Raw genomic sequence first — 24,325 nt, 5'->3', positions numbered from 1 at the left:
TTGGATTGTAAGCATGAATTTGTACGCTACTCCTTACAGGTACCCTATAGAAATCCTTTGGTTCCTTCCATTCCAGGCAGTATTTTCAACATGAAGTGGTTCGTGATTTTTACTATCATGATTTGATGGTAAAACACAAATTTAAGAAAACATTTTTATATGTTTGATAGTACCTCAGCACAAGTTGTGTACAGAGATCCTAAAAGCCTGTTCCTAGCAAAGGTTACCGACTGGGCTGCTTAAACTCTTCTTTAAGTGTCATCCTTTGTCAAATGTAGGTATTTTTGTTAAAAGAGGAAAACAGTCATTTTTGTTGACAAAGCAAACAGTAAAGAATAACTTAAATTTTTCCTCAAAAATTGAACGGTTACATTCACCTTAGCCCTACAGGGTGAATTCCATGACTAAAAAAATGATTTTGGACACTCAGCTCTGTCAGAGGCATTGTGGGGACTACGACAGAGCCGCTGTGCAAGGTGTCACAGCTTGTCGCGATAGCGTGTCATGACAAGGCGCCTCGGAAGCGAACTCCTGTCACCATAGTCCCGTCACCCTCCATGTCTCCTGCCTGAGTGCATTTAGGATGGCACAGAGCTCAGGGGAGAAGGAAGGTTTTCCTGAAGTAACATTAAAATGAAAAGGTTGATTGTGTGTTAGTCTAATTATGCAGTTACGCTTGCCTGAATTCCCCATTCCCAGAGCGGTATGCAGTTACAGACAGCGAGCTTGCCCCGAGAATGTAAGTGTGTGTGCTGGGTTTCAGAGGAGCTGCCAGATCTGACCACAAATATTTAAGGTGGTCAGGCAGGAATGGGCTCCTTAAGCCATGCAGTCCATGATTTTGTGTTAGAAGAGTGCACGGAGTTTTTTACACTAATAGAATTTGTGGCACCTGAGAACAGCTCTGCTTTTCAATGCCGTGAGCACAGAATGGAAGCCTTTATAAGGGACTTCAGTTCAGCCGAGAGCTAAATTACATTTGTACGGTGCCAGAGTGCTATAATTTCATGGACGGCTTTCTTAGTAATATGTAGAAAATGTTATTGTGGGCTGTGTTTTTAGCAAGGACAATTATTTCTAAATTGCTGAACGTTGTAGGTCTGGTAGCAAGACGAACCCTTCCTGGGAAGTGGCTGAGGAAGCCAACTAACTCTAGACTATTTAAAACAAAGGCTGCGTGTAGAGAGAGGACACTGAGTGTTGGCAAAGCGTGCTGGATGGACATTTTGGAAATTGAGCCTGCTATCTTGAGGTCAGGTTCAACACAAAATTGTGTGATTGCCCCCAGGGACGATTCAGGGTTTAACCAAGCTGCGAGCAAGATGGATCTCGAGCATCCGTGGTCCGTTCAGGTAGTCCGTGCTCTTCTCGATGGCAGAATTGCCGAGCGGTGCAAACAGCCAAGTTTTTGTGGCAGTGTTTCAGCTCGGCAGAAGCAGAGTTGTTTGAAGTCGCTATCTCAGAGCTTTCTGATAGCTCCCCGCACGGCAGTGCCACATCCCAGAGCTGTTTGCTGGACCTGCAGTCGGGAGGCAGCCTGGTCTCGTAGCCTGTGGCAGCAGAAGGCGAGGAGTCTGCTTGCAGGAGCCCGGGGGCAGGAACAACCAACTGGATGGATTTCTGGGCGGTCGGCATCCTTGGTTCACCAAAATAAGGTCTGACAAGCTGTAAGCTATAGTTTACATTTGAATCCTCCAGTTCTTGACCCAGCCCATTTTACTGGCTGATTATTCTTCCGAGAGAGGTAAAATCATCTTTTTCCATGGCCGTCAAGGTAGCAACTTTCTGAGTACTTGGCAACTTCCTGCAGCAGAACGTTCCAGCAAAATAAACAGTTTTAGGTGCTTTGCTGGAACTTCATTTTACTACTATGCCTAAAGCATTATCGCTTCTAGCCTCATGGAGGCAAAACGGTAATAAATACCTAACAAAGAAATCTATACGGCACTTTTCTTAAAAGCATGCCTGTGCTGTGGCGTGCACCAGGGTTCCCCTAGGACAGCTGTGCCTGTTGCCATTTCGGATTTCTTGAGGCCGTTGATGTGTATCGGCCTAGAACGCTCTGCCATTCAGCTGGCAAGGAAACGGCTGGATGTTAGGACAAGGATTTTAGTGGGCCACAAAGTCTGGGCTCATAGATAGCGATCAGAAAAATTTATATCTCTGCATATTTTAATTGTCAGTTGGTGGATATGCCCAGAGTTGCATTACATGTAAGCACACAAGAAAAATACTTGTTTTATTTAAATATGTCTCTTCTACTGAAGCAGGGAGGACACATGAGATTAGGAGATTGATCTGTTGTATATGAATATTTTGAATTACAAGTCAAATGTTGTTACAGCTGAAGCAGTATTTAAGTTTTGACATATTACACCTCTGTAATTAAAAGAGAGAGTAAAACCAAAATTAAAAGGAAAAAAAGCCATGAGTGACCAACAGTTGCACGTGAGTTAGGTTTGACCTCAACTCCTGAGAAAAAGCCGCTGCTTGTTGCGTCGGATTTGAGGTAGAACTACAGAAACAGGGTGGTGAGTCTGTGTTTCGGGTGTTTGGAGATGTTTGACTCGAATTTGCAGAGGGTGAATGTGGAGCTGATGTCCCAGATCACCCTTGGGATCGAGGGCTTTGAGGTTCCTTTGTGTCTTCCTGCCGATACCTTCCCTCAGGAGTCCAGGCCTAGCTTGCTGTGGGAAAATTTGTTGAAACCTTTCAATTGGAACACGTTTTGGAAAATATTAAGAACTGAGTTTTTTGTTCAGATATCAGAGTATTTAAACCAAAATGCTTTTTTTGTTCTTTGGGCCTTTTGCTGCATAACTCTCACTAAATGTATTTGTGTGTGTTTAGTGCCTGAGGCGGTATTCTTTAAGCCAACGTACATAGTAAATTTGTGTCCTCTTATGTGGAAGAAATTTATTCAGTAAAGGATACTTTTCTATCCAGGAGTAAGGGCATTCTATTTGAAATCTTTAGCTGAATAATTCTGAGGTTGAATATTGCATTTTGGTGAACCATTTGCAAATGCACCAGAGATCAACAAATCCTTGCTAAAATAAATACCATCAGTTCAAGTTAAAAAGGTAATTACCTATTTGAGGATGAAAGGAAAACATTTGTGTTTTGTTTTTGTTTTTTAGTGATTCAACCATCTAATTTGATTACATTATCAGGTATATGTCTGAATTCAATAAGTAATTTTTTTGTTGTTTTTCCAGAATTATCCCATTTGTCCGTCCTGTGCGCTATGAAGATGTGCAACAGAAAGTGAAAACAGCCTTTGGCCAGCCCCTGGACCTCCACTACATGAACAATGAGGTACAGAGCATTTTTGTCAGTGCCCAAAACATGCAACAATCTCTCTAGATGACACTTCCTTTTTCCATCCCAAATTTTGTGCCTTTAAATTTAATTTTCAGTTTTTCCCTCTAATATGGATCATGATTGAATCTCTCTGCTCCAGAGGAAGACGTGCTGATAAGGACAGAACATTACACTGATGTCTATATTGTAGACATCATCATCCTGCTTCTTCCTGCTGGTGTTATTTGGGAGACTCTCTTGGGGAAGTAAAAACAAGTTAATTGAAGTATTTTGACTGCTGAAACCAACTATCACAGGCCAGTAGATTTGCAGTCTGCAGACTACAGGCAGTCCCCACTTCTTTAGCTGGCCAAGAACAGATTTAAAAGTGTCTTAATTTGACTGCCTACCAGCAGCAGCCATCCAAGCATTTGTAACACATTTACTTCTTGCTGGCTGTAACCCTTCTGCTTATTGCTCAGCTGGCAGGCAAACAACGTGAGTGAGGGAACAGGGAACGCTATCAAGTGGCTGTGAAGGGATTATGGGCACTATAGTTGATAGAAGAAAGTGACCTGGGGAATATGCACTTGTCTCTGAGGAACTGGGTAGTCTGTGTTAATAATCTAAAGTATTTTTTGGCTTTCTCACTGGGCATCCTGGCTTTTGCTGTTTTTTTTGTTGTTGTTGTGGTGTTGCCCTTGTGTTGTTAGAGACTGCATCCCTATGAAAGAGATGTAAAACACCATTCATCAGTAGAAGTCCAACAAAATGAAAGTAGTTCTTCAGTGTTAGTAACATGCACGTATCGAGCTGTCAGGGAGCTGTAGAACAGAAGGTGTCTGAGAGCAAATTTTTAAATTCTTCTTTGATTCCCTTTCAGAGCATAGATCTTCCCTGTGTTTGCCTCTTTGCTGAAACCTAGTTTTCATTTGATTGCTAGGTCTGGATTCATAAATATTCTGAGACAATGTTCTCATCAGGGAGTCAGCCTGTCTCTGACTTGTTCTTAGCAAGCAATGAATTCAGGTAACAATTAGTATTTTGTGGATGCTGCCCTAGGGAGATTTGCATGGAGTCAATTGCTTTTCTGATGGTATTGAAGGAAAGCTCTGTATAAAAAGACAGTAAGACAATATTGTGATGAAAACTTGTGGCATAATTGAGCAATCAGAATCCTATTCTATATTTTGATTTTACTTTTATTTTTTACATCTTGTTTAAATTCTTGTTACAGAAGTAGACTCTTTTCTGTTCTTTCTAATGATTTTTTTTTTGTTTTGTATTTTGCAGCTATCGATTCCTCTGAAAAACCAAGATGACCTGGATAAAGCAGTAGATCTCTTAGACCGAAGCTCTAATGTGAAAAGCCTTAGAATATTACTGCTGTCTCAGGACAGGAACCATGTACGTAACAACTTCTGTGACTGCAGCAAAATGTAGTCATAATGGTAATTTTATCCAAGCATAATAGGAATTAGTAAAATTTCTGTGCTTCACAGACACACATGAATATGTTTATTCTCTTTGTTTTGGCTTACCTCTAGGGTTTGTTTTGTTGTTGTTTTTTTTTTTTTTTCTGGCTGCAGCAGGTGTTTAGGGGCTAAAACATTGAAAAGAGGTTTTCAAGCTGTAATTACAAAGGATGTTTTATGTGGAGTACCCAATGACAGTATGCAGAAAACTCTTGGTGAGTTTGGTTCGTAGAGAGCTTTTTTTAAGTTTCGATTAGTAGCACAGTGTCAAAACTGCACGTAATTATCTTGTCTTTAAGAAAGCACAAGTTGTTCTTGAAGACAAGCTATTAGCACTTTTTTTTCTGGATTTTTTTTTCTGGATGGAATGCCTCAGGACATACCTGGTGCTTTTCCAGTTCTGTGTCTTACTGCTTTGAATCCAGTCTTACTGTGTAGGAACTGAGTTGCTTTTAGCTAATAATGGCACATACACACCTAAGATGAATTTGACTGTCTTGGTTCACTGTCCATCGTAAGGGGCTGTGGCAGTCAGTGACTATCAATGTAGTTTGCACTTTTCAGCAGAAAAGACCGTAACATAAGAAGTAAGTCAAGTTCCCAAAGACACCTATTTTAGACAGTGAATTGAAATATGAACCGAGGAGGGCAAAAAATGTCAGAAGTTTCTTATACTGCTGGTCTGCACGTGAACTCTGTTCACTCAGGCTGTTAAACCAGTGCTTTTGGGGTGATTTTTTTTGGTGATTTTTTTTTCTTTTCTTTTTAGAATAAAAGTCATCCAGCTTTTAAAGCCAAAGATGCCTGGTAGCTTAGATATTTTATTTGCAAATTACTAAATTTTCTTGGAACAGTGTGACACAAAAAGCTACCCTATCTTGAAATCTCTGTTGATCGTAGCTTGTCAATCTTGAATGTTCATCCTTGTTCAAGTTCTGCAGGCTGTGAGCTCCGGCTCTTGGAATAATCACTCCTCTAATTCTTAGAGCTGTCAGGGGAACTTAAATATACTTTGTACTATTTTTGAAACTGATAATCTATGGTAATAGACAAATAAACACCTTCAGGTGTATTAACAGCAGTTTCTCAAACGTGCCAAAAGCTGGAAGGGTATTGGGGGAACGATGATGTTCTTTGTCCTATGCCCTGTCCCTAAGCATTTGTTACTGGCCGCTCTGAAGACAATACTTGGCAAGAAGACCTTTGGTCTGACCTAGTGTAGTCAGACTTTGTTCTGTATGGTCAGGAAACGGTCTGGAAAAGGTGGCCTCTACTTTTGGTATTACACAGTAAAACAATCATCTTTTACAGCCCTCTTAATTCCAGTGTCTTGAGGCTACAAACCAGATGTTATATGATACTATCTAAACTTTACGTAAGCCCCCAAAACCTTCCTAGAGTAAACACTCATCCCTACACCAGCCAGTAGCCAGTACTGTGGTGGTGTCCTTTTATTAGCTGTTTTTTCCTCTTTTGCTCAAAGCAGAAACAAACAGCAAAGTCTTCAGTAAGTGCCACTGTTTCCCCCCTCTCCTCTGACTTCCTCTTCATCTCTGAGTTGCCTGACAGGAGAGCCCTACATGTGATAAAGCAAAAGCCCACGAGGCTGAAGGAGATTTCTTGGCTGCATGATCTCATCCCACTGAGGGAGCGGGAAGCATTATTTTTCCTGAAGTACAGGATGCAGATTTTGTTTTAGTTGTGCTCTTTTTCTTTTTCTGGGGATGGAAAGGTAATGCCGTGACTTTGGCACTAACGTGTATAAAGCAACTTAACTTTCCAGCAGTAGCTCTGTGACTAGTACTGAGCCTGTCTTTGTGGATATTGTTTTTATTAATTTCCTTGTGCCTCTTACCGTGGCTCACTTGTGCTCTTTGTTTTATCAAGAAACTCACTCCTGTCGTCCCTTCTTTCTCTTTAGAAACTAATGGGAAGAACTGGTTAAGTTGAACACCTAGAGTACTAAAGGCAGACTGTCCACATAACTGGTGTGACCTCTGCATCCATTATTCACTCCCATGAATGTATTCATGATGGAGCTTCTGCAATTTAAACCAGGCAGCCTCCTTGCTTGGTGCAAACGATTTTCCCTTTTAAATGACCAGCTATTTGATGGTTTTACTTTTTTGATTCTATGGCCTCACACCTTGTTTGTCAGTCCTGTTCAAATAAAATTCAGAAGAGAGGATTCATTTCCTTGGGGTCCCTTTGGTTCTGTTCATCTCAGTAAAATCAGTGCTTCACAAGCATTCAATTCTGTAACAGATCAGAGGGAGGGCATATCATATCCTCTTGTAAAACTAGGTACTTTGGGAGAAGACAATCGAAATCAAAAACATCCACTGGTCCTGAGCACCTGCTTTGTCATGCATAATATCTCATTTGCTCGGGGGAGGTTGCCAGTCCACAATATTTCATACGTTTGGACCCTAGTGCAGCCTCCTCAGATAACTGGTGCCCAGGATCAGTATTCACAGCAAAGCTCAGTTCCCTGTTAAGAGCCCACGTTACCTGTACAGTCCCCAGGGAGTGCACAGAGGGGTTAACTCGCTGGAGCTGCAGTCTGAACGTTCATGAGTGAGCACCTTAAGGAGTCTGATTTCAGCATTTAAGCTTTGCAGTTTCTCTGTGAGAGCTCTGCGTAACTGTCGCACAAGGAGGACGACAAATTTCCTGGGCAGATTTTTACTGCACTGAATTGCAAAACCATCCTGCGGTTTCTCTTTCTACAAAGCATACTCGAGTTACCCCTTCTGCCTTCCTCAGCAAATGCAGGAGAAGTCCTGTGGCACGTCTCCTTTCACTGCTCTTTCTGCTTTGAATGAAAGGAAGGCACTGTGGAAAAAGGATCTTTAATTCGATTACATCCATGTAAGTGCAGGGAAGGCTGAGTAAAAGCAACGCAGGCAGCATTCAGCTTGTAATCTCCCAGGTCTTTGTGCTTTCAAATTCTAGGATTTATTTTTGCTTAGGCTGATTAGTCAGCTCTCTTAAAAATTGTGGGGAATCAAGTTGCTAGCTAACCCTGTCTGAAAGAGTGCAAGATTCATAATTTATCGCTGCTGGCCAAAGTGGCTGGCAAAACTGCAGGTTCTTCCGTGGTCTGATATCGGAGGGTGATCTGAGCCCCTTTCCTGTTAGCTTCACAGGTAGCTGCTAAAGGAAGACAAACACTGAGACCGGTAAATCCTGCATTTGATTTGAGGCTGGAGGGAAGCATGCTCTAGTTGTTTGACTCCTGTTCTACAAAATAATTGCAAAGCTTCCTCTTTTGCTGCCTTTATTGTTTGTGTTCTTTGAAGTAATAAGACATCAGGCCGTAGGGCTGGTTTTCAGCTACTTTCTTGCTACTAAACATAATGATATTTTTGAAACTGTGGCCAGATTGCTTGAGCTCCTCAGTCTCATTTTGTTTTATTTCATTTTCATTTTACCCAACAGACAAGTTCTTCACCCCATTCTGGACTGCCCAAACAAGTCAGGATTAAAACCTCCCAATCTGTGGGGGATGTGAACACACCCTATCAGCAGCCAGAACCCAGAAGTAGGCATCTGTCTGTCAGTGAGTATTTTTGCCACTTCTGCTTGTCTTTATTTTGTGAAAATTACCTTTTGGGCACTAGGATTTATGGTATAGAGTTTATGAAAGCCATGAGAAATTGAAAGGTTATTCTAGGACAAGGCTGTTCATTTTCAAAAGCTCTTAATATGTTTATAATAGAATGTTTCAAAGTTCCTTACTAAGTTGTTGAACAGCTGAGGAGCTGCTAAAAGGGATGTGCTAAAGCCAGATTCATTGAGGTTAGAAGTTTGGAAAGCTTACGTGAGTCCATTAAGCTTTTTTATTTAGATTGGCAATTTCACTTCATGAAATCTAGATTTGATTTTTTTTATTATTATTATTTTTTTATGTTGAGTTTTGGAACTGGTGCTTGCTCCTGTAATCAAGCATTTTATGGGTAGCACAGGAATTGCCACTGCATATCTAACCACTGCCCTACATACAGAGTTCCCTTACTTTCCACTCTCGTAATTACCAATCGGTAGAGCACCGGGGCAAATATGGTAGGTGACTGGCACAGCTGCGCAGAAAATAATGAAAAAAAGTCAGAGTAATATGTAACTTTGTCTCAGTGCCTTTGTGTTTGTTAGCTTAGTGAATACATACTCAGTGAGAAGGTCCATGTAAGACCCCAGTAATGCAAATAATCTAAACCTGTAAGTTGCCAAGTATTATCGATTCTCACAACTTCTAAAAGTTAGTGTGCAAAGTGTTAGAGGAAGAACTCACTGACCATATGTGTACATGTTACGGAACAGATGATGCACCATAGTGCATTGATTTAGAGCATCCACAAGCACGCATTTCATCTGCATGCTTTCTACCTGTGGTAGGTTTGGGTCAGTCATCCCAGTTTCTCATGATATCGCCCTGTATAACTATAAAGTACTGTTGAAAGATGCTCAAAGCTGCCAAGATTTTTATATAAAAAATAAAAAGTAAATGTCTGAAGTTCCTTCAAAGATTTTTGGGTCAAAAAAAAAAGCTCCGTGGTTTAGAGTCTGGCTCCTTTGTGTGAAACCTCAGCGAGCTGTGAAAGAGCAGGAAGAAGGTGAAGGTGATAATAGGGATCTGCAGCCTGAAGGCTACATACAGCCTGAGATGGCGTTCCACGTAAATGACTTTTGCTTTAAAAGTGAGAAAAGCTGAAATTTGCTGGAAACAGAAGCAGAGGATAGTTGTGTTTGCTTTAGCAGCTATTTTAGGGCTTGTCAGACCCAATGCTTCAGCTGACAGGTGCTGCAAATCACAAGGGCAGCACTAGGGGCTGGGAATGTCGGAGTTGTTTTGTTTCCACGTTCTAAACCAGCTCTCTCTGTGGAAGAGGAGTGCTTCAGGTTCATTAAGTGTAAACTTGAGGCGTAATCTTAACCATATTTTATTCAAGAGTATTTGCAAAGCAATCCTGGTGTCAAATAACAAATCTGATTAAATTAGTGCAGACGGTCCCGTACTGGGGGCCCTAAACCAGAGTCAGATCCGCACTGCCTGACTGAAGCTTATTGGGAGAGGAAGCTCAGTAGAGAAGGACTTGAGAACTGGACCAGCAGTTCTCTAAATCAGACTCATCTAGCAAGTCTGCTGTATCTTTTCTAGAGTCTGCTGATCCCCTTTTATACAGTTTGCGTTTGTGAAGTAGCAAACAAAAACAAAAAAGTGCTGTAAGCTGAAGTATGTCTGGGACTGGTACAGAAAGGGTTTACCCATCCATTCTAGTTTGAAGTTAACATGCATAAAAAGAGCAGCATTCCTTGGTCCTATAAGGAAAGCAGTGATATCCATGCTTGTCTGAACACCACGTTTCTTTTTTTCAGACAGATTCGTTGCCAAAAATATTTTATTTTAAAAAAATTTTTCTCTTTTGTTGGCATTTGATGGTATCCAAATCATGATGCCAAAGCTAACAGACTGTACCGAGTGTCTGTCATGGGTAAGCGGTACAGTAATAAGGGGCCCCTTCTGTAACCCTATTGCACAGACTCTCTCCTCTTATCCTGGCTTATGAACATTTTCTGATTAGCCTGTCATCAATCATAAAGGCATTAGTTTTATTTTCTGAATATGTCAAAGTTTCAGGCTGCTACCTTATTAAGAGGTCCAGAAGGATTCCAGTTTTTCAGGAGGTCTGATAGTGAGCTGGCAATAGCTTAGCATTAAATCTGCTCCCTCTTCCTCCTCTTTTCCTATCTTTGATTTTGGAAACAGAGCGTACCCTTGTTAGCTAGCATTTCAGGCACAGAAACTTCCCTGTTCATAACACATCGTGAGATGGAAGTCGAAAGCAGCGTAGAACAGAAGTTGTTTGCAGGAGATACGTCCGTGTAGTTCCTGTCTTCTGAAATGGCCAGGCCTCGAGCCCGCTGTCACCAATTCAGAGGAAGTAAAGATAAGTTTTATTTAAAAAAAAAAAAAGAGAGAAAAAAAAAGTTGCTAAGCATTCTGGCAGCACTTGTGTTTTTTCCACTCACTTCCTTTGATATGCATTGATTTAGTGCCGACTTCCTTTTCCTGCCCAGCGCTGGTGGCCTTTCCACAATAGCGGCTGGGCTGCTGCCAGCAGGACTCGGGCTGCCTTCGGCCAGCCGTGGTGGCATTGTCTCGGAAAGAGTGAAAGTGTGCTCCCCTGACTCACTCGGTGCAGCCACAAAGCACACTCGCTTGTTTATCCCTGCTGCAGTTGGCTCGTGCCATCACGTGAGCTCCGCAGAGCTGCTTGGAAAATCAGGTAGTAGCTCTCAGCAAATTTTTTTGCATGCAGTCCACCTCCCCACCGCCTGCTCTAAACCATGCCAGTGGAGGGTTTTTTTTCCGCTCCGCAGCCCTCTGAAAGGTGTACATGCTGGTTTTCGGCTAGCTTCTGCCAATGTTTGCCTTCACTCTTTATTACAATAATTTCTGTAGAAAATATTTTCCTTGGGAGAGAATTTGCTGATCTTTACCCATCTTTCATAGCACCTGAGTACACACAGTTAATTAAAGACAGTGTTGTGAAGAGCACAGCTTGAGAGCTGATCTTAAAACCCTGTCTCTGACTTCATGGGTGACCTTGAGCAGATCGGCTGGACCACAGCATTTCTTGGAGCTCACGGATTAACTTGGTGGGAGCTGCAGGTGGATAGGTCACTGCAGAAAAGGATTTTATTCCTTCCTGTTTCTCAAGTATCATCTTTGAGATGAGCAAAGAAAAAGCAAATCACAAGGGTTGAGCTTTTCTAAGTGGCGCAACAGAAACTCCTTAGGCAGTACCATAACAGATGAGTAAAATGTTTTTCTCATTTTTCTTCTTTTGGCCCCTAAACATACACACTCTGGCCACTTACCTGTCTCATAAATGAAAATTGCAGAATTGACCTCCATGTGTTTTTGCCCAAGCTAACCGTACAACTTCAATTTCACACAGCAGAACAAATCTGGGGGTTGTTCACAGAGTTACCAGTCTTCCCGCTGAATACTAAAAATTGTTCAGTATCGGTACGATCAGCTGATGATAACTAGCAGGGATAGTGTTCTCACTCAAGGTAGATGACACGGATTGAGGCAAAGTTACAGCCAAGGCAAAAGATTGGTTGCTCTGACCAGAGTTTTGTCTAGTGATTAGCAGTGTAGTCAAGTTCGTGCCCCTGTTAGAAAGCCAGGAATTCCTGAAGTCCTCTGCCTTCCCCAAGATAACAAAGTTATGCTCAGAGGATTGAGCAGAAGAGGTTAGAGACAGGTGACATCTCCTTTAGGAGCTTTGCCAGCAATTTTCTTGTAGCAGCTTAAATGGAGGCACAGGTGCTCACTCAACAATTTGCTTTTTTACATCGCACCTCCTGGTTCCACTCCAGGCTATAAGGCTTACTCCAGCGTTGCTGTGATCATAGAGGTCTAACGTTAGAGGTGAATATTCAGGTTTTGTGTGCGTGCACGTGCAGTCTCGTTTCAGTACGCGTCAGTCTCAAAGATGTCCTTCTCTCTGGCTCAGGTTCCCAGAACACAGGCCGAAGTTCACCACCCCCTGGGTACGTTCCAGAGAGGCAGCAGCGCATTGCTCGGCAGGGTTCCTACACCAGCATCAATAGCGAAGGCGAATTCATCCCGGAAACCAATGAACAGTGTGTAAGTATGAACATCAGGGTAAAGAAAAGGAAGTCCAGCAGTTAAGGAATTTGCTGCTGCTATCTGGGCCCTCTCTTTCACTCCAGAACAATCAGTAGTTGTAGCTGTGTTAGAAGCTACTAGTGTTGCCTTGTTCATTTAAGCCATGCTTCAAACCTCAGTGCCTTTGTTGGGCTGCCAGAAGCTGTTGCCGTGCATATTGGGCACTGTCTCTCCACCTCCGAATGAACCCTGCAGTTCTGGTGGCATTACACGTGTATGCTCAGGTTTCCTATTGACCCTCTTGCATTTGAAACTGGGGTTTCCATTGAAAAAAGTAGGAAGTAAGGCCAAAGGGCAGCCTGCAGGTGGGGACAGCAGTGCAGTAGCACCAGCAGAAACTGTTTCTGAAATCACTTGGGATCAAACCCAGCACACTGGTTGATTTACTTTAATCGTCACAGCAAAGTCCATCATCACCCAAAGCAAAGCAGTGGCTCAAATTCCGTATGTGCTTAACAGTTTATGTGGGAGATGTAGGAAAAATGTACGCTCTAAATAGCTTTAGACTCTCCTCATCCTCTGGACATCCTCCAGGCAAGCAGTAGTGGACTCGGATCCTCTTGTGCAGCCTCTTTTACGCATCAGACTGATGTTGCTGTGTGACTTCTTTTGTGTTGCAGATGCTGGACCCTTTAAGCAGTGCTGAGAACTCGGTGTCAGGAAGCTGTCAGTCCTTGGACAGGTCAGCAGACAGGTATAGGCTGGTAGGAACTTACATGCTCAAATCAAAATACCAGTTGTACTTATGCAAAAGTCTATTTTCCATCTCAGATTTTCTTGGAGAGAAATAGGAACTTATTTCCTACCTATATCCCAATATATTTCTTAGAGAGAAACAAACTGGTGCTTCAGTAGCTCTGTGTTATAAATACAAAGTTCTAAAGTGTGCCGTCTGTGTGGAGCCTGGGCTCAGAACATCTGGCTGCAGGGTATTTAAATCTTTTAGACAAGGCTCTACTTGTTCATTTAAAAAAAGAAAAAACAACAACCTATTCTAAGGTTACACAAATATATCATTACACCAGATTCCTGTGCCCTGCAAGATACTGTATTAATTCCTCAGGTAAATGGGGGGGCTATTCCTTTGATGAATTTAGTCATAGTCTGATGGTCTAGATCTTTCTCTTCCCTTTCTTTGCTGGTGGTGGTGCCCATCTCCTGCAGGTATTAGGGTCAGTGCTGCCTTTGAACATCTAAAGTGTGTGTGAGAAAGGCTGTGAATTTTTAAGTGCTTCCCATGTAAAATCAATAATGTGAAATAACCTAAAATTCATAAACTGAAATGCCCCATTTAAGGTTATGTATGGACCCTCCCAGAAAGACTATTCTTTTACAAAGACAAGTCCTTTTCTCAATTAAAGGAATCTAGAAGCTACAACATTGATTTCTTCCCCTGCAGGCTTTGATTTGGGGGAGAAGGAAGGGCGCACGTGCCTTGAGGTGTCAATAGACAACTGTATGTCCTGTTAACTTGAATAACAGCTATGGCTTCCCATATGGGCTTCAGCTTGTTTTTAAGGTTCTTCCAAGCTGGTTCCTATAGGTAGTGTAAGCTTTTAGGTTGAGTGCTTGAGGTTTGGTTTTGTGTCCATCTGCTTCTTCCACACAGTTTGAGTCACAAGCAGTTAAATTAACCTCTGTGTGTGCACACATTTGTATTTATTCATTTATTTAGTGTTTTCTTACCTGTCCTTCTCTCCCCTTGTTCCTTGCTGGTGTGGGTATCATCTGGGAAAACTTGTTCTCCTTCTACACTGGTTTAAAAATAAAAAAGTGCAGGTAACACGGCTTTGGTACAGATGAATTTTGCGTAATCTCTTTAGAGATGTTAGAGGCCTTCCGCCAAGCAAGGAGCCGTACTTAGGCTTGCTTTGAGGAGTCCTGCTTATTGGGGAGAAATGTGAGGTATCATTGCTGCAAGCAGTGTTTGTGGTTGGGCTCGCCTGCTGCTGGTAGAGAGGAAAGGGAACAGAAGTTTTCAGGACAGGAACTCTTAAACCTCACGATGAACCTCTTAGGGCAGTGGTCCCGGTTCTCTTCTGCCCTGTGAGCAGTGTGCTACAAGCAGTGTCCTGTTTTGCTCTTCCTCTCAGCCTTGGATTTAAGCTTCCATTTCACGTAGCTGCAGGAAGTACTAGGTTTCAAACCATGGTCTGGGGAACCACTGAATGAGTGGCACAAACTGAACAGAAAGGATGCCTGCCCGTGCTGGGAAATAGTCTGGGGCTAAGCTTGACTTTGTTTTAGCATTAAATTATTGTAGGGACATCGACTTGAGAATCACCGTTACTGATGTGCAAATATATTAGCTTGTATTTTAAAGTCCTTGTAGGTTTCTCTCCGGTAGCTAGCAAAACTTACTCTTGCCTTCTTTCTTTAATAGTCCTTCTTTTCGGAAGTCACGGATGTCAAGGGCACAAAGCTTTCCTGATAATAGACAGGAGTTCTCAGGTATGTCAGTGTCCAGTATAAAGAGTTCTTGATCCAGACATTTCTGCTGTTTGCTGGCTAGCCTCCATGTTTGCTGGGATGATAAAAATAGAGGAACTGGGGATATGTTGATTGAAAAGTGCTGAAGTTATTTATTTCTTACATCTTCCTAAGTATAAAAAAAAAATCTGCTGTATCAGGAAAATTCTGTCCTTAGAAAACGTGTGCTTTTTGAAGGAGCCTCACTTCTGTCTTTGCATCTACTTCCAGACCGCGAGAATCAGATCTATGACAAAGCCGGGAAAGGTGGAACCTACCCTCGGCGCTACAACGTCTCCATGCAGCACAAAGACTACAATGATGGTGAGTTGTGTTCAGACCTTCATTCCAGGCTTGAAAAAGAAACTGAAGCAGTGGCAACCTCCAGGGACTGGCATAACTCTTCAGGAGCCTCACAATACCCCTGTCCGTGCAGTTAGTGCCCAAGTTGCTGCTACTGTGCATGATGCTGCACATGATGCTTGTCCCTTTTCAAAGGGACACAAGATTTCTTTGATTACTTTGCCCTTTCTGCATGTATCCAGGCTGATCTGTGAGTGGTAAGGTTGAGTGCTGGACATGTTTATTCCTACCTGAAGGATTCATCATGCTTCGCTAATTCACAATGCAAACTTGCTTCTGTGTATTTTAAAATAAGATAGCAGGGACGCAGGCACAGCTCTGCTAGGCTGGCTTTAAGGAAATTAATTTCTCCAAGTTCCATAAGAGGCGCAAATTCTCGTAATCTTTGTGTGTGTTTTTTATTTGCAAGTCCAGGCACGTTATTTAGAAAGTCATTCTGTCTGTGTGGTTGTTAACAAGCTTTGGAGCTTGTGTGGTAGCTTGTAAACCAAATTTTGCTCTGGAAGGCAAGTTCTGTTTAGATCTTGATAGAAGCACAACAGCTCTGAGGACGTTACAAAGTGTTCTCTCCCCTCAGCCTTGGGAGTCATCCAAAGCTGTGCTGAACTCAACATCAGCCCTACGCTGTTACATTTTTGCATATTGTCTGTTTGGTAATAGGTTATATTTCATGGGAAAAGAACACAACATGTTTTTTCTGTCCCTTCTCTTCAGTGCTTCACTTCCAGCCATTACCTCCCAGCTGTAAGGAAGTCATTTAGAATTTTCACCATTTTTCTCCAGGTCGGAGGACGTTTCCCCGGATACGGCGTCACCAAGGGAATCTTTTCACTTTGGTGCCTTCAAGTCGTTCCTTAAGCACTAACGGGGAAAACCTGGGCCTGGCATTGCAGTACCTGGACCCCCGGGGGCGCCTGCGGAGTGCTGACAGTGAAAATGCCCTCGCTGTGCAGGAGAGGAACATTCCCACTAAATGTAAGTGGTCACCTTGATGCTGGAGAAAGGCTTCCTGGGGTTACGGGCAGGAAAGGCTGTTAGAGATGAACTCCAGATCCAATTTAGACTATAGCTTGACTTTTAACAAGCCGTTCCAAACCACGTAATCACGTGGCTGTGTTTTGCGACCAGTCTGTCTCACCAGTGAGGTCCTTTTTTTCCCTCAGTTGAGCTGGTTTAGAAGCTGGTGATAATCTTTGGTCAAACAACAGTCCAGCAAGGCAAGTGCTGCTTGTAAAGCATTTTTAGATCTAACCAGCTGTTTTCTACCGCCTCCTATTTTGGTAGTAAGGTTTAGTAAGTCATATTATAGTCCACAGTAACATGACCGTGTAAAAAGATTTTAGGAGTTTTTTGGGCTTGAAATAGTTTGGTAGTTATTAAGTAATGATACGTAGGCCTGCATTGTGAGATGGTCTTTCCTTTAGAAAGCATTGGAAATTCAGCTAAGAATTTTTTTTAAAGAAAAAAGGAAGTTGATTGGATCTAGATGATGTACAGGATTCTTAAACCAGTCAGACAAGCTTATTTTCTTGATACATTAACATTTATAGTCAGGCTTGTGGATTACAGTTATTTTACAGTTAAGGATTATTTATTTCACTTGCTTCTTAGTAGAAAGATTTACTTCTGTATTAGTAACATCCCTGAGTTGTTTTTTTGGGAACATTTTATTGCTTAAAAAAAGGGGGAAAGAAATAGAGCATCAGTCATTAATAATGAACTTCAGCGATCCCATACAGTAATTTAGGGATCAAAATAAAGACATTAAGCCAGCAGAGCAAGCAACACTAAAACACCGACTGGCAGTAAATCTGATTAAATTAGACATGGCAAAGCTAATCTCTGAGCTCTTCTGTATTTTCACACTGTCCAGATGGCTGGTTCCTGTCTGTGTTTTTACAGTTTCTTGTTAGATGCAACATAATTGGATGCATCGCACTGCGTGTGTCTGGTAGTGTCCTTTTCAAAGTTAGAGTTAAAGCACTGCTCTGTGAGTAATGTGCTGTGGTATTAAGTGCAATCTGGAAAACTGGGCTCAGGCCTTTCTGGGTCAGGAGGCTGCCACTTGTACAATGAGCTGGCCAGCACAGTAGAACAATGAGAACTCGTAATTCCCTGCTGACGTAACCTCCTGCTGGGGGTGTTGGAAGTAGCTGATTTAGCTGGTTCTCATGTATATTTTTTAGAGTCTTAATCGTTCAGCAGGTGATGAAGATACCTTCACTGTTCTTACATTATGGTCCCTACCATGCAGGTTTCTAGTAGGGAATTTTTCTGCTGTAGAGATAGCCTTGCAGTAAAATCCTTCACGCAGGAGAAGGAACCCCAAAATAACTACTAGTTGGCAAAGAACTCAGAAATTTGTCCTACGAGTTGTCCCAGAAGCTTAACAGTCATTCTTAGCTGGGTGAGATTGATTTAGCAAGGCTGATCCAGCTCTTCTTCATCTGATGTGTGTAGTAACTACATATCGAGGGTCAGAAGGTCCTGTTTAATTGCTGCCCCATCTCTTAAGATCGTGATGTTGTAGAATCCACCCTGCTGGCAGAATGAAATTCCACCAGACTCATTGAATAACTTAAAACTTTTCTGCAGTGTATCTTTATGAAATATTGCACAGTTTCCTTTTGATGGGATGCTGTGGCCTGGGAGTCTGGATGGCTGAATTCTGTTCAGAGTTCTGCCACTAACTGATACTCAGAGAGTCCCTTTCACGTCTGTTTCTTCATCTGCAAAATACCTGCTTCAGTCTTACTATGATAGGAATTGATTTCTAAAAAGCTCACCATTATATTTAAATAGCACAGCCAAAAAGGAGAATTATTGCTGTTTTTTAGCTCCGAGTGCTCCAATAAACTGGCGACGAGGAAAACTGCTGGGCCAGGGTGCCTTTGGCCGTGTGTATTTGTGCTACGATGTGGACACGGGCAGAGAGCTCGCAGCTAAGCAGGTCCAGTTTGACCCAGAGAGTCCTGAAACGAGCAAGGTAATTGTCTTTGCAACTACTAAACTTTGATTTTGAGATCCTGTAATTTGCCTGTATCTGTCTGTCCTCGAAAGCTGGCATCATTAGTTTGTACTCGGGTTTCAAATCATGTGGAGAGGAATAGGAGTCATTTAAAAATTGCTTTTCCGTATTACTAACTTCAGTCTGAAACTAAAATCCATTTTCTGGCTTCATTTTTGGCTGTCTGTTCTGAGCTTTTTGGTTTGTTGCCAGGTTACTTGAGGAATACTAGACTGCCCTGTGTTCCTGGTTAGACACGGATGTGAGTGAAACTAGACCCAGAAAGAGCAGGACTTTTTTTTTTCTTTTTTAAATTAAGAAAAAAGGAGGAAAAAAAGCTTCATGCACTTGCAAAACCCATTTTCTTGGCTTTTATGGCTTTCTGGGCCCTATATCGAGTGTATTAATTAATAGTTGCCTGTTTCCACTGCTGAATTCTCTTTATCCTCAAGATAGACTGAACTGTGCTGTGTAAATTAATCAAGAAGGTGACAACACAGTAGAAATGGTGGCAATGGGAAGGAGAAGGAGTACCTTGAAACTGTACAATAGCAAATGATTCCCTCACAGTGAATGCAGATGGATTGACTGTTAGATTTTTGCTGGTATTTGAACAATGAACTGATTTCCCAATATTAAACAAATCCACTTTGAGCTGAAATAACTGATCCATGAAGATTTAATTATTCTGACTTTATGTGGAACGTTGGTGCCAAGAGCAGGCCTAACTTGGTACGTTGTAAGTTGTACCATGTCTCTGCTGTAAATCAGGCAGTAAATCTGAGCCAAGGAAGAACAGGCTGGAACAGATTTCGAAGGCACTGAAACTCCAAACCTTAAACTATCAGTTGGCCCCATTGAGCTCCTTCCTCTCGTTCCGTGCATCTCTGCAGCAGCCAGGTCCCTGCTCTCGAAGAGCTGTATCCTCTCCTCAAGTGAGAGAAGCAAATCTGGCAGCTTCCAGTGGCAGGGGCAGAGAGAGTTAAGTGGGACTAATTTGGGGGAAACCATCGTTCCTTTTTCCATGAATCCTCATGCTCCAGTGCCTTTGATGTTCAGCCTGTTCATTCCCTGGATTCAGCAAGAAGCTGATACTTTTCCTGGGCAACAAACATCTCCGATTCAGTCTGAAACTGTTGGATAGCCTTTTTGCCTCTGCACTATGATACCCTGTTGTCTGTGGCAGGCATAAAGCAGAGAATTAGTTTCACGTGCATAGCTGCAGATTCTTTGAAGTAAATAAGAGGAAACTTTCCAAGGTTGATCCAAGTAAAATCATCAACATGAATCAGAGCAGGACTACATGAGAAAAGAAGTCGGGAACTTTTAGCTCCTGTAATCTAGATATCTAAGGGATTGGGGTTCCTGCAGAAAGATTCCTGGCCATTCTGTAGCAATGTTTTCAGACCTTTTTCGTAACTGAAATTAAAGCGCACTGCCATCAACTTAGTGCTGAGGAGTAAGGCTATTGCTGTATTGTGTGCAAATAATTCTTTCCACCAACTTAGCTGAAGCTATTGAATAAATAGGTGACAGAATCAAGGCAACAAAGGTTTTTTTTGTTTGTTTGTTTGTTTTTCTGGTACTAAATTCGTATATGATACTTCCTCTGTTCTAACATCTGCACTGCTACTACCAACTGTACAGGAAGGATTGACTTGAGGCATTGGTGAATGTTTGCCTTTCCCAAGAGCTAGCTGAGCCAATGCCATGGATTAGACTGCATCAGTGTAGTAGTGGTCTCATCCTGACAGTGACAAGGATGGATTTATTAGGATGGAATATTTCCTGAAGCCAGAACCTTATTTTCTCCTTCGACATCCATAGGAAGTGAGTGCCCTGGAGTGTGAAATTCAGCTGCTGAAGAATCTCCAGCACGAGCGTATTGTTCAGTATTACGGCTGCCTACGGGATCGGGCAGAGAAGACCTTGACCATCTTCATGGAGTACATGCCAGGGGTAAGAGCTGAAACAAACTGAGATGGGTGGTTTTGTTGATCGGGACTAAACTTTTGTTTCAACTATGTAATCCGTCAAACGCTGGAACAGGCTTTCTAGTGATGCAGTTGATGCCCCCATGCCTGTCAGTGTTCAAGAGGCATTTCGATAATGCTCCTAATAATATGCTTTATCTGTTGGTTAGCCCTAAAGTTGTCTGGCAGTTGGATTTGGTGATGTTTGTAGGTCCCTTCCAATTTAACTATTGTATATTTCTATGTTGTGTCCTGTTGGGTATGTTCCCTTCTCATACTGTGTTACAGTGCCACTGCTTGCTTTTTATTCATGCCCAATTCACCTCTTTGTTTTTTTTCCTAAGGTGTCTTGTAGTTGAAATACATTCTGTTCATTCGTCACTAAAGCTAATTCTTTCCTTCAGTCTAAATTTGTTCTGCCAAAGTACTTGAAAGAGCTTGGGCCAACTTGTAAATTGGGCTAACTGAATTAGCAGAGTCATACAGTGCAGCAAATTAGCTTAAAAATGACCCTGTAAAAAGGGAAACCTTTGACCCGGATCTGTCTGCTGAACTAGTTTATTGCTTGCATCCACAGACAGTTGTATCAACACGGCTAGAGGATGGAGGAAGCGCAAAGAACCTCCTCAAGCTATTTCTGCTGTAAAGCACTGTCCTTGCTTTTCTCAAAAGGGGCTTCATAGGGCAAGAAGTTCTGAGAGCCTCACAAAAAGGCTTTAGAAGGGGCCAGAATTCATTACTTGTGCTGGTCGGGTATATAACACAGTCGCAGCTCTGGGAATTAAATGGAGACTGCAAGATTTGTGGTTTGTCATTTCTTTGCCAATCTGTTCTGTTTGTTTTTGGCGCAGGGGTCAGTGAAAGACCAGCTGAAGGCGTATGGTGCTCTCACGGAAAATGTAACCCGGAAATACACTCGCCAGATTCTCGAAGGAGTCTCGTACCTTCACAGCAACATGATTGTGCACAGGGACATAAAGGGTGAGATCAGCTGGTGATTTATATATATATGCCACGTGCTGAAGGAATTCTGGGGAAAAGAAGCCAAATGTTAAATATTCAGTATCCTGGTTGTGGCTTCTTAATATTGCTTTGCTCAGATATCCCTTTTTGTCTTATATCCTGTCCAGGTCTTAGGGATGGAGATATTCTGGGCTGGGCAAGGGAAGTTGGGCTGTTCTCTCTACAGGACCTGGGAGCGTGGCAGTTGGTGTTTGTAGTAAGGAAGACTGGAAGCCTCTAATTCTTAGGACTACTGAGCTATAACTCCACCCCAGTAAAATGAGGTTAAGTTGCCACCTGACTTTCACTGCCCCCGTAATACATGTTCATTTCCCTGTTGATTCCCTTCTAATTTCCTCTCTGACCAAAGTGCCATTTCTCTGCTGTTAAGCATACCAATTGCTGTAAGAGCTCAATGCCTGCTTTTGACAGTCCTGCTTACCTCAGGCTCTTGTGACTTCTTTCCTGCTCTGTGCAAGGAACCTTTCTGACTTTCCATATACAACTTGCGTGATCAGCCTTTAGTTGTCCTCTTCCCAATGTAACCACATGGAGCCAGGCAGTCTCCTTAAGAGTTAATGTCAACAGATGTGGCAGACACCACGCACATTTTTCTGTGCTCTAGAGGGACAGGAGCATTGCTCACTGTAAGAAAAATATCTTCTTGTTCCTGCCTATAAATCTTCATTGCCTCCCCTCCAGGGTTGGCAAAGGAAAATGAGCTGCTTATTCTTGAATAACACCTTGTGTATTGCTCGTGTGGTGCTCTTTACCAAGTGATCTGCTACCGATGGATTATTCACTAATCTTCACCCATCTTCCAGACCAAACTGTTCATTTGTCCCTAGGGTGCTGGATGACCAGACTTGCTATTCCGAATTCAGCTCTTCCACTGGGGAAGTGGAGTGGTAAAGCACAGATGCATTTTACTGGGGGGCAGAAGGAGTTCACATAGGCATATACCAAATAATGGCAACAAAGGGTTCTTGAGCTTATTGCAGCTTTGGAGGAAGAATTGTTTTTGGTGTCTAAGCCTTAGCTTGTATCCACACACAAGCTATCCTCTAAGTTTGCTTTTTTTTTCCTCTGTGTTTCATGTTCAGGACCTCTGACCAAGTGAAGTGGAGATTGACTTGTTTATTGTAGGAGTTCAAAGTGGTTTAATTAGGTACATCTGTTAACCATTGCTTTCTGGTCAGCTGGGTATATTCACCAAAGTAGTATCCAAATAAAATCCTTTTCCACACAGCTATGAACTATCTAAGCCATTGGCCTAGGGGCCCTGTATAGGCTGTCTGAGCTGTTTACAGGCGCTGTTAACAATGACAGTGCTGACTCAGCTCTCATTTCCCCTCCCCCTTTGCTTCCTTGTGTTTTTCCCCTGAAGTTTTTCCCATTTGCAGCCATTAGCGGTTGGCTTGTCTACAGCCTGAAATAAAGAAATGATGTTTAGCAGGTCACCTGAGGCTTAACGGGTTGAAAGCCATACCATGAGCATGGGTATTTCTGGGTTGGATATCAGCTTCGTAGGCTGCAGATCCAACAGCTGGATTGCATGAAAACATCTGTCTCGATTCTTTTTTTTTTTTTTCCCCTTCTTTTTTTTGTCCAGGAGCCAATATTCTCCGTGACTCTGCTGGGAATGTGAAGCTTGGGGACTTTGGGGCCAGCAAACGGCTGCAGACAATCTGTATGTCTGGAACAGGCATCCGCTCTGTCACTGGCACACCGTACTGGATGAGCCCAGAGGTGATCAGCGGAGAGGGCTATGGAAGAAAAGCAGACGTATGGTGAGGGATCGACTTTCTGTCAAACAATTTAGAGCTTTTCTGGAGTGAGATAATAGAGATATGTATGTTATCCCTAAGATAATAGACATACACATTCTGTTATCCCTATATATCCAAATTCAGATTTAATCTGGATCAAAAGTGAGAGCAGTTAAAGGTGAACTTAAGTAGTTGGTTTGAACTTAAGACATGACCTGCTGCAGGTTGAGCTGTACAATGTCAACACACAAGTGCCCATTTAGTGTTTCAGTAACGATTTCCATTCGTTCCTCCCTTGAACTGATAGCCAGTTCTCTAACTTTCTGGTGCAAGGTTTCCACCCTTCTTATATCCCTTATGTTGATAAGAGACCGAAGTTTGTTTGGGGAGAGTCCATTCATTTTGTTTTAAAATGAGAGGTATGCTTATAACACTGGAAACGAACAGAATTTGAGTATGTTGACAAAGCTTTAAAGGAAAGATGCCCAAACCTGGAATAACACACAAGGTACAGGTCAGATCAGAGGTGATCTGAAGCATGCATGAGTGGAAACTGTAGCCATGCTATTATTGGCATAGCCAAGAAACAGCCTCTTTCGAAAGGAAAAAGAAAATGGTCCTGTGTCAAAATGTTAGTTTTGGAGGCCTTAAAAAGGTGAGATTATAAAACCAAGCTAAATGACAGCAACAAAAGGTATGTTTGTGTCTCAGCAGTAAAGCAAGGTCTGTGCTATTTCCCATACAAGCAGCGAGTGGAAACAGAGCTGAAATTTTCTCATATGCAAAGAGTTAAGTTCTGCGTAGTCTCCCAGTTGGGATGCTTTGGGAGAGAACGGAGCACGTGCCCTTCCCCCTGGATTGCTGCAGTTGTGGATTTCCTCTTGGTGCTGACATCGGTCCATTCCCATCAAAGAGACACTGCCGTTGGCTGGGCTCCAGTTCCTACAATCCCCATCGTTATTTAGGGGGGTCAGAATTTTCCAGTGCAACGTTAGTCCCAGGGTGGATGCATATGGCCAGGAGGCTCAAAGACGTAACAAATCTAGCCACCTGGCTTTCTGCCACTGCTGCAGGCCCCTCTCCAATTTTCTTTTTCCTAAATAGCAGAATATGTGAGCTATTTGTTATTGCTGGAGTGACTTGACATGAAAAACATTCCTGCTGTTTGCTGAATATCTTAAAGAAACCGGATCTGCTTAAACGGTATAAATCAGTCTAAACAATAATATATCCCTGCTTGCTCTTGAGCAAACCCCCAGCAC

General features: G+C 42.4%; 1 protein-coding gene across 2 annotated transcripts in view; it reads left to right on the top strand.

The window, feature by feature from the left end:
• MAP3K3 (mitogen-activated protein kinase kinase kinase 3) overlaps window positions 1-24,325 on the top strand; it is a 42,755-nt gene that overhangs the window by 12,806 nt on the left and 5,624 nt on the right. The window contains exons 5-16 of one of the 2 annotated variants that reach the window (XM_083809354.1): window positions 3,219-3,318; window positions 4,597-4,710; window positions 8,220-8,340; window positions 12,305-12,438; window positions 13,101-13,174; window positions 14,864-14,931; window positions 15,181-15,273; window positions 16,096-16,287; window positions 18,150-18,298; window positions 20,147-20,278; window positions 21,144-21,273; window positions 22,907-23,084. In XM_083809354.1, the coding sequence (XP_083665480.1) occupies window positions 3,219-3,318; window positions 4,597-4,710; window positions 8,220-8,340; window positions 12,305-12,438; window positions 13,101-13,174; window positions 14,864-14,931; window positions 15,181-15,273; window positions 16,096-16,287; window positions 18,150-18,298; window positions 20,147-20,278; window positions 21,144-21,273; window positions 22,907-23,084 (1,485 nt within the window). The remainder of the gene's footprint in view (window positions 1-3,218; window positions 3,319-4,596; window positions 4,711-8,219; window positions 8,341-12,304; window positions 12,439-13,100; window positions 13,175-14,863; window positions 14,932-15,180; window positions 15,274-16,095; window positions 16,288-18,149; window positions 18,299-20,146; window positions 20,279-21,143; window positions 21,274-22,906; window positions 23,085-24,325) is intronic. The other variant, XM_083809355.1, reaches the window with a different exon arrangement.

Source organism: Anser anser (assembly GCF_964211835.1).
Source record: "Anser anser genome assembly, chromosome: 23".
NCBI classification, from domain to species: domain Eukaryota; kingdom Metazoa; phylum Chordata; class Aves; order Anseriformes; family Anatidae; genus Anser; species Anser anser.
The sequence above is the reverse complement of the archived record's forward strand: the minus strand, read 5'-3'. Positions and strand labels throughout refer to the sequence as shown.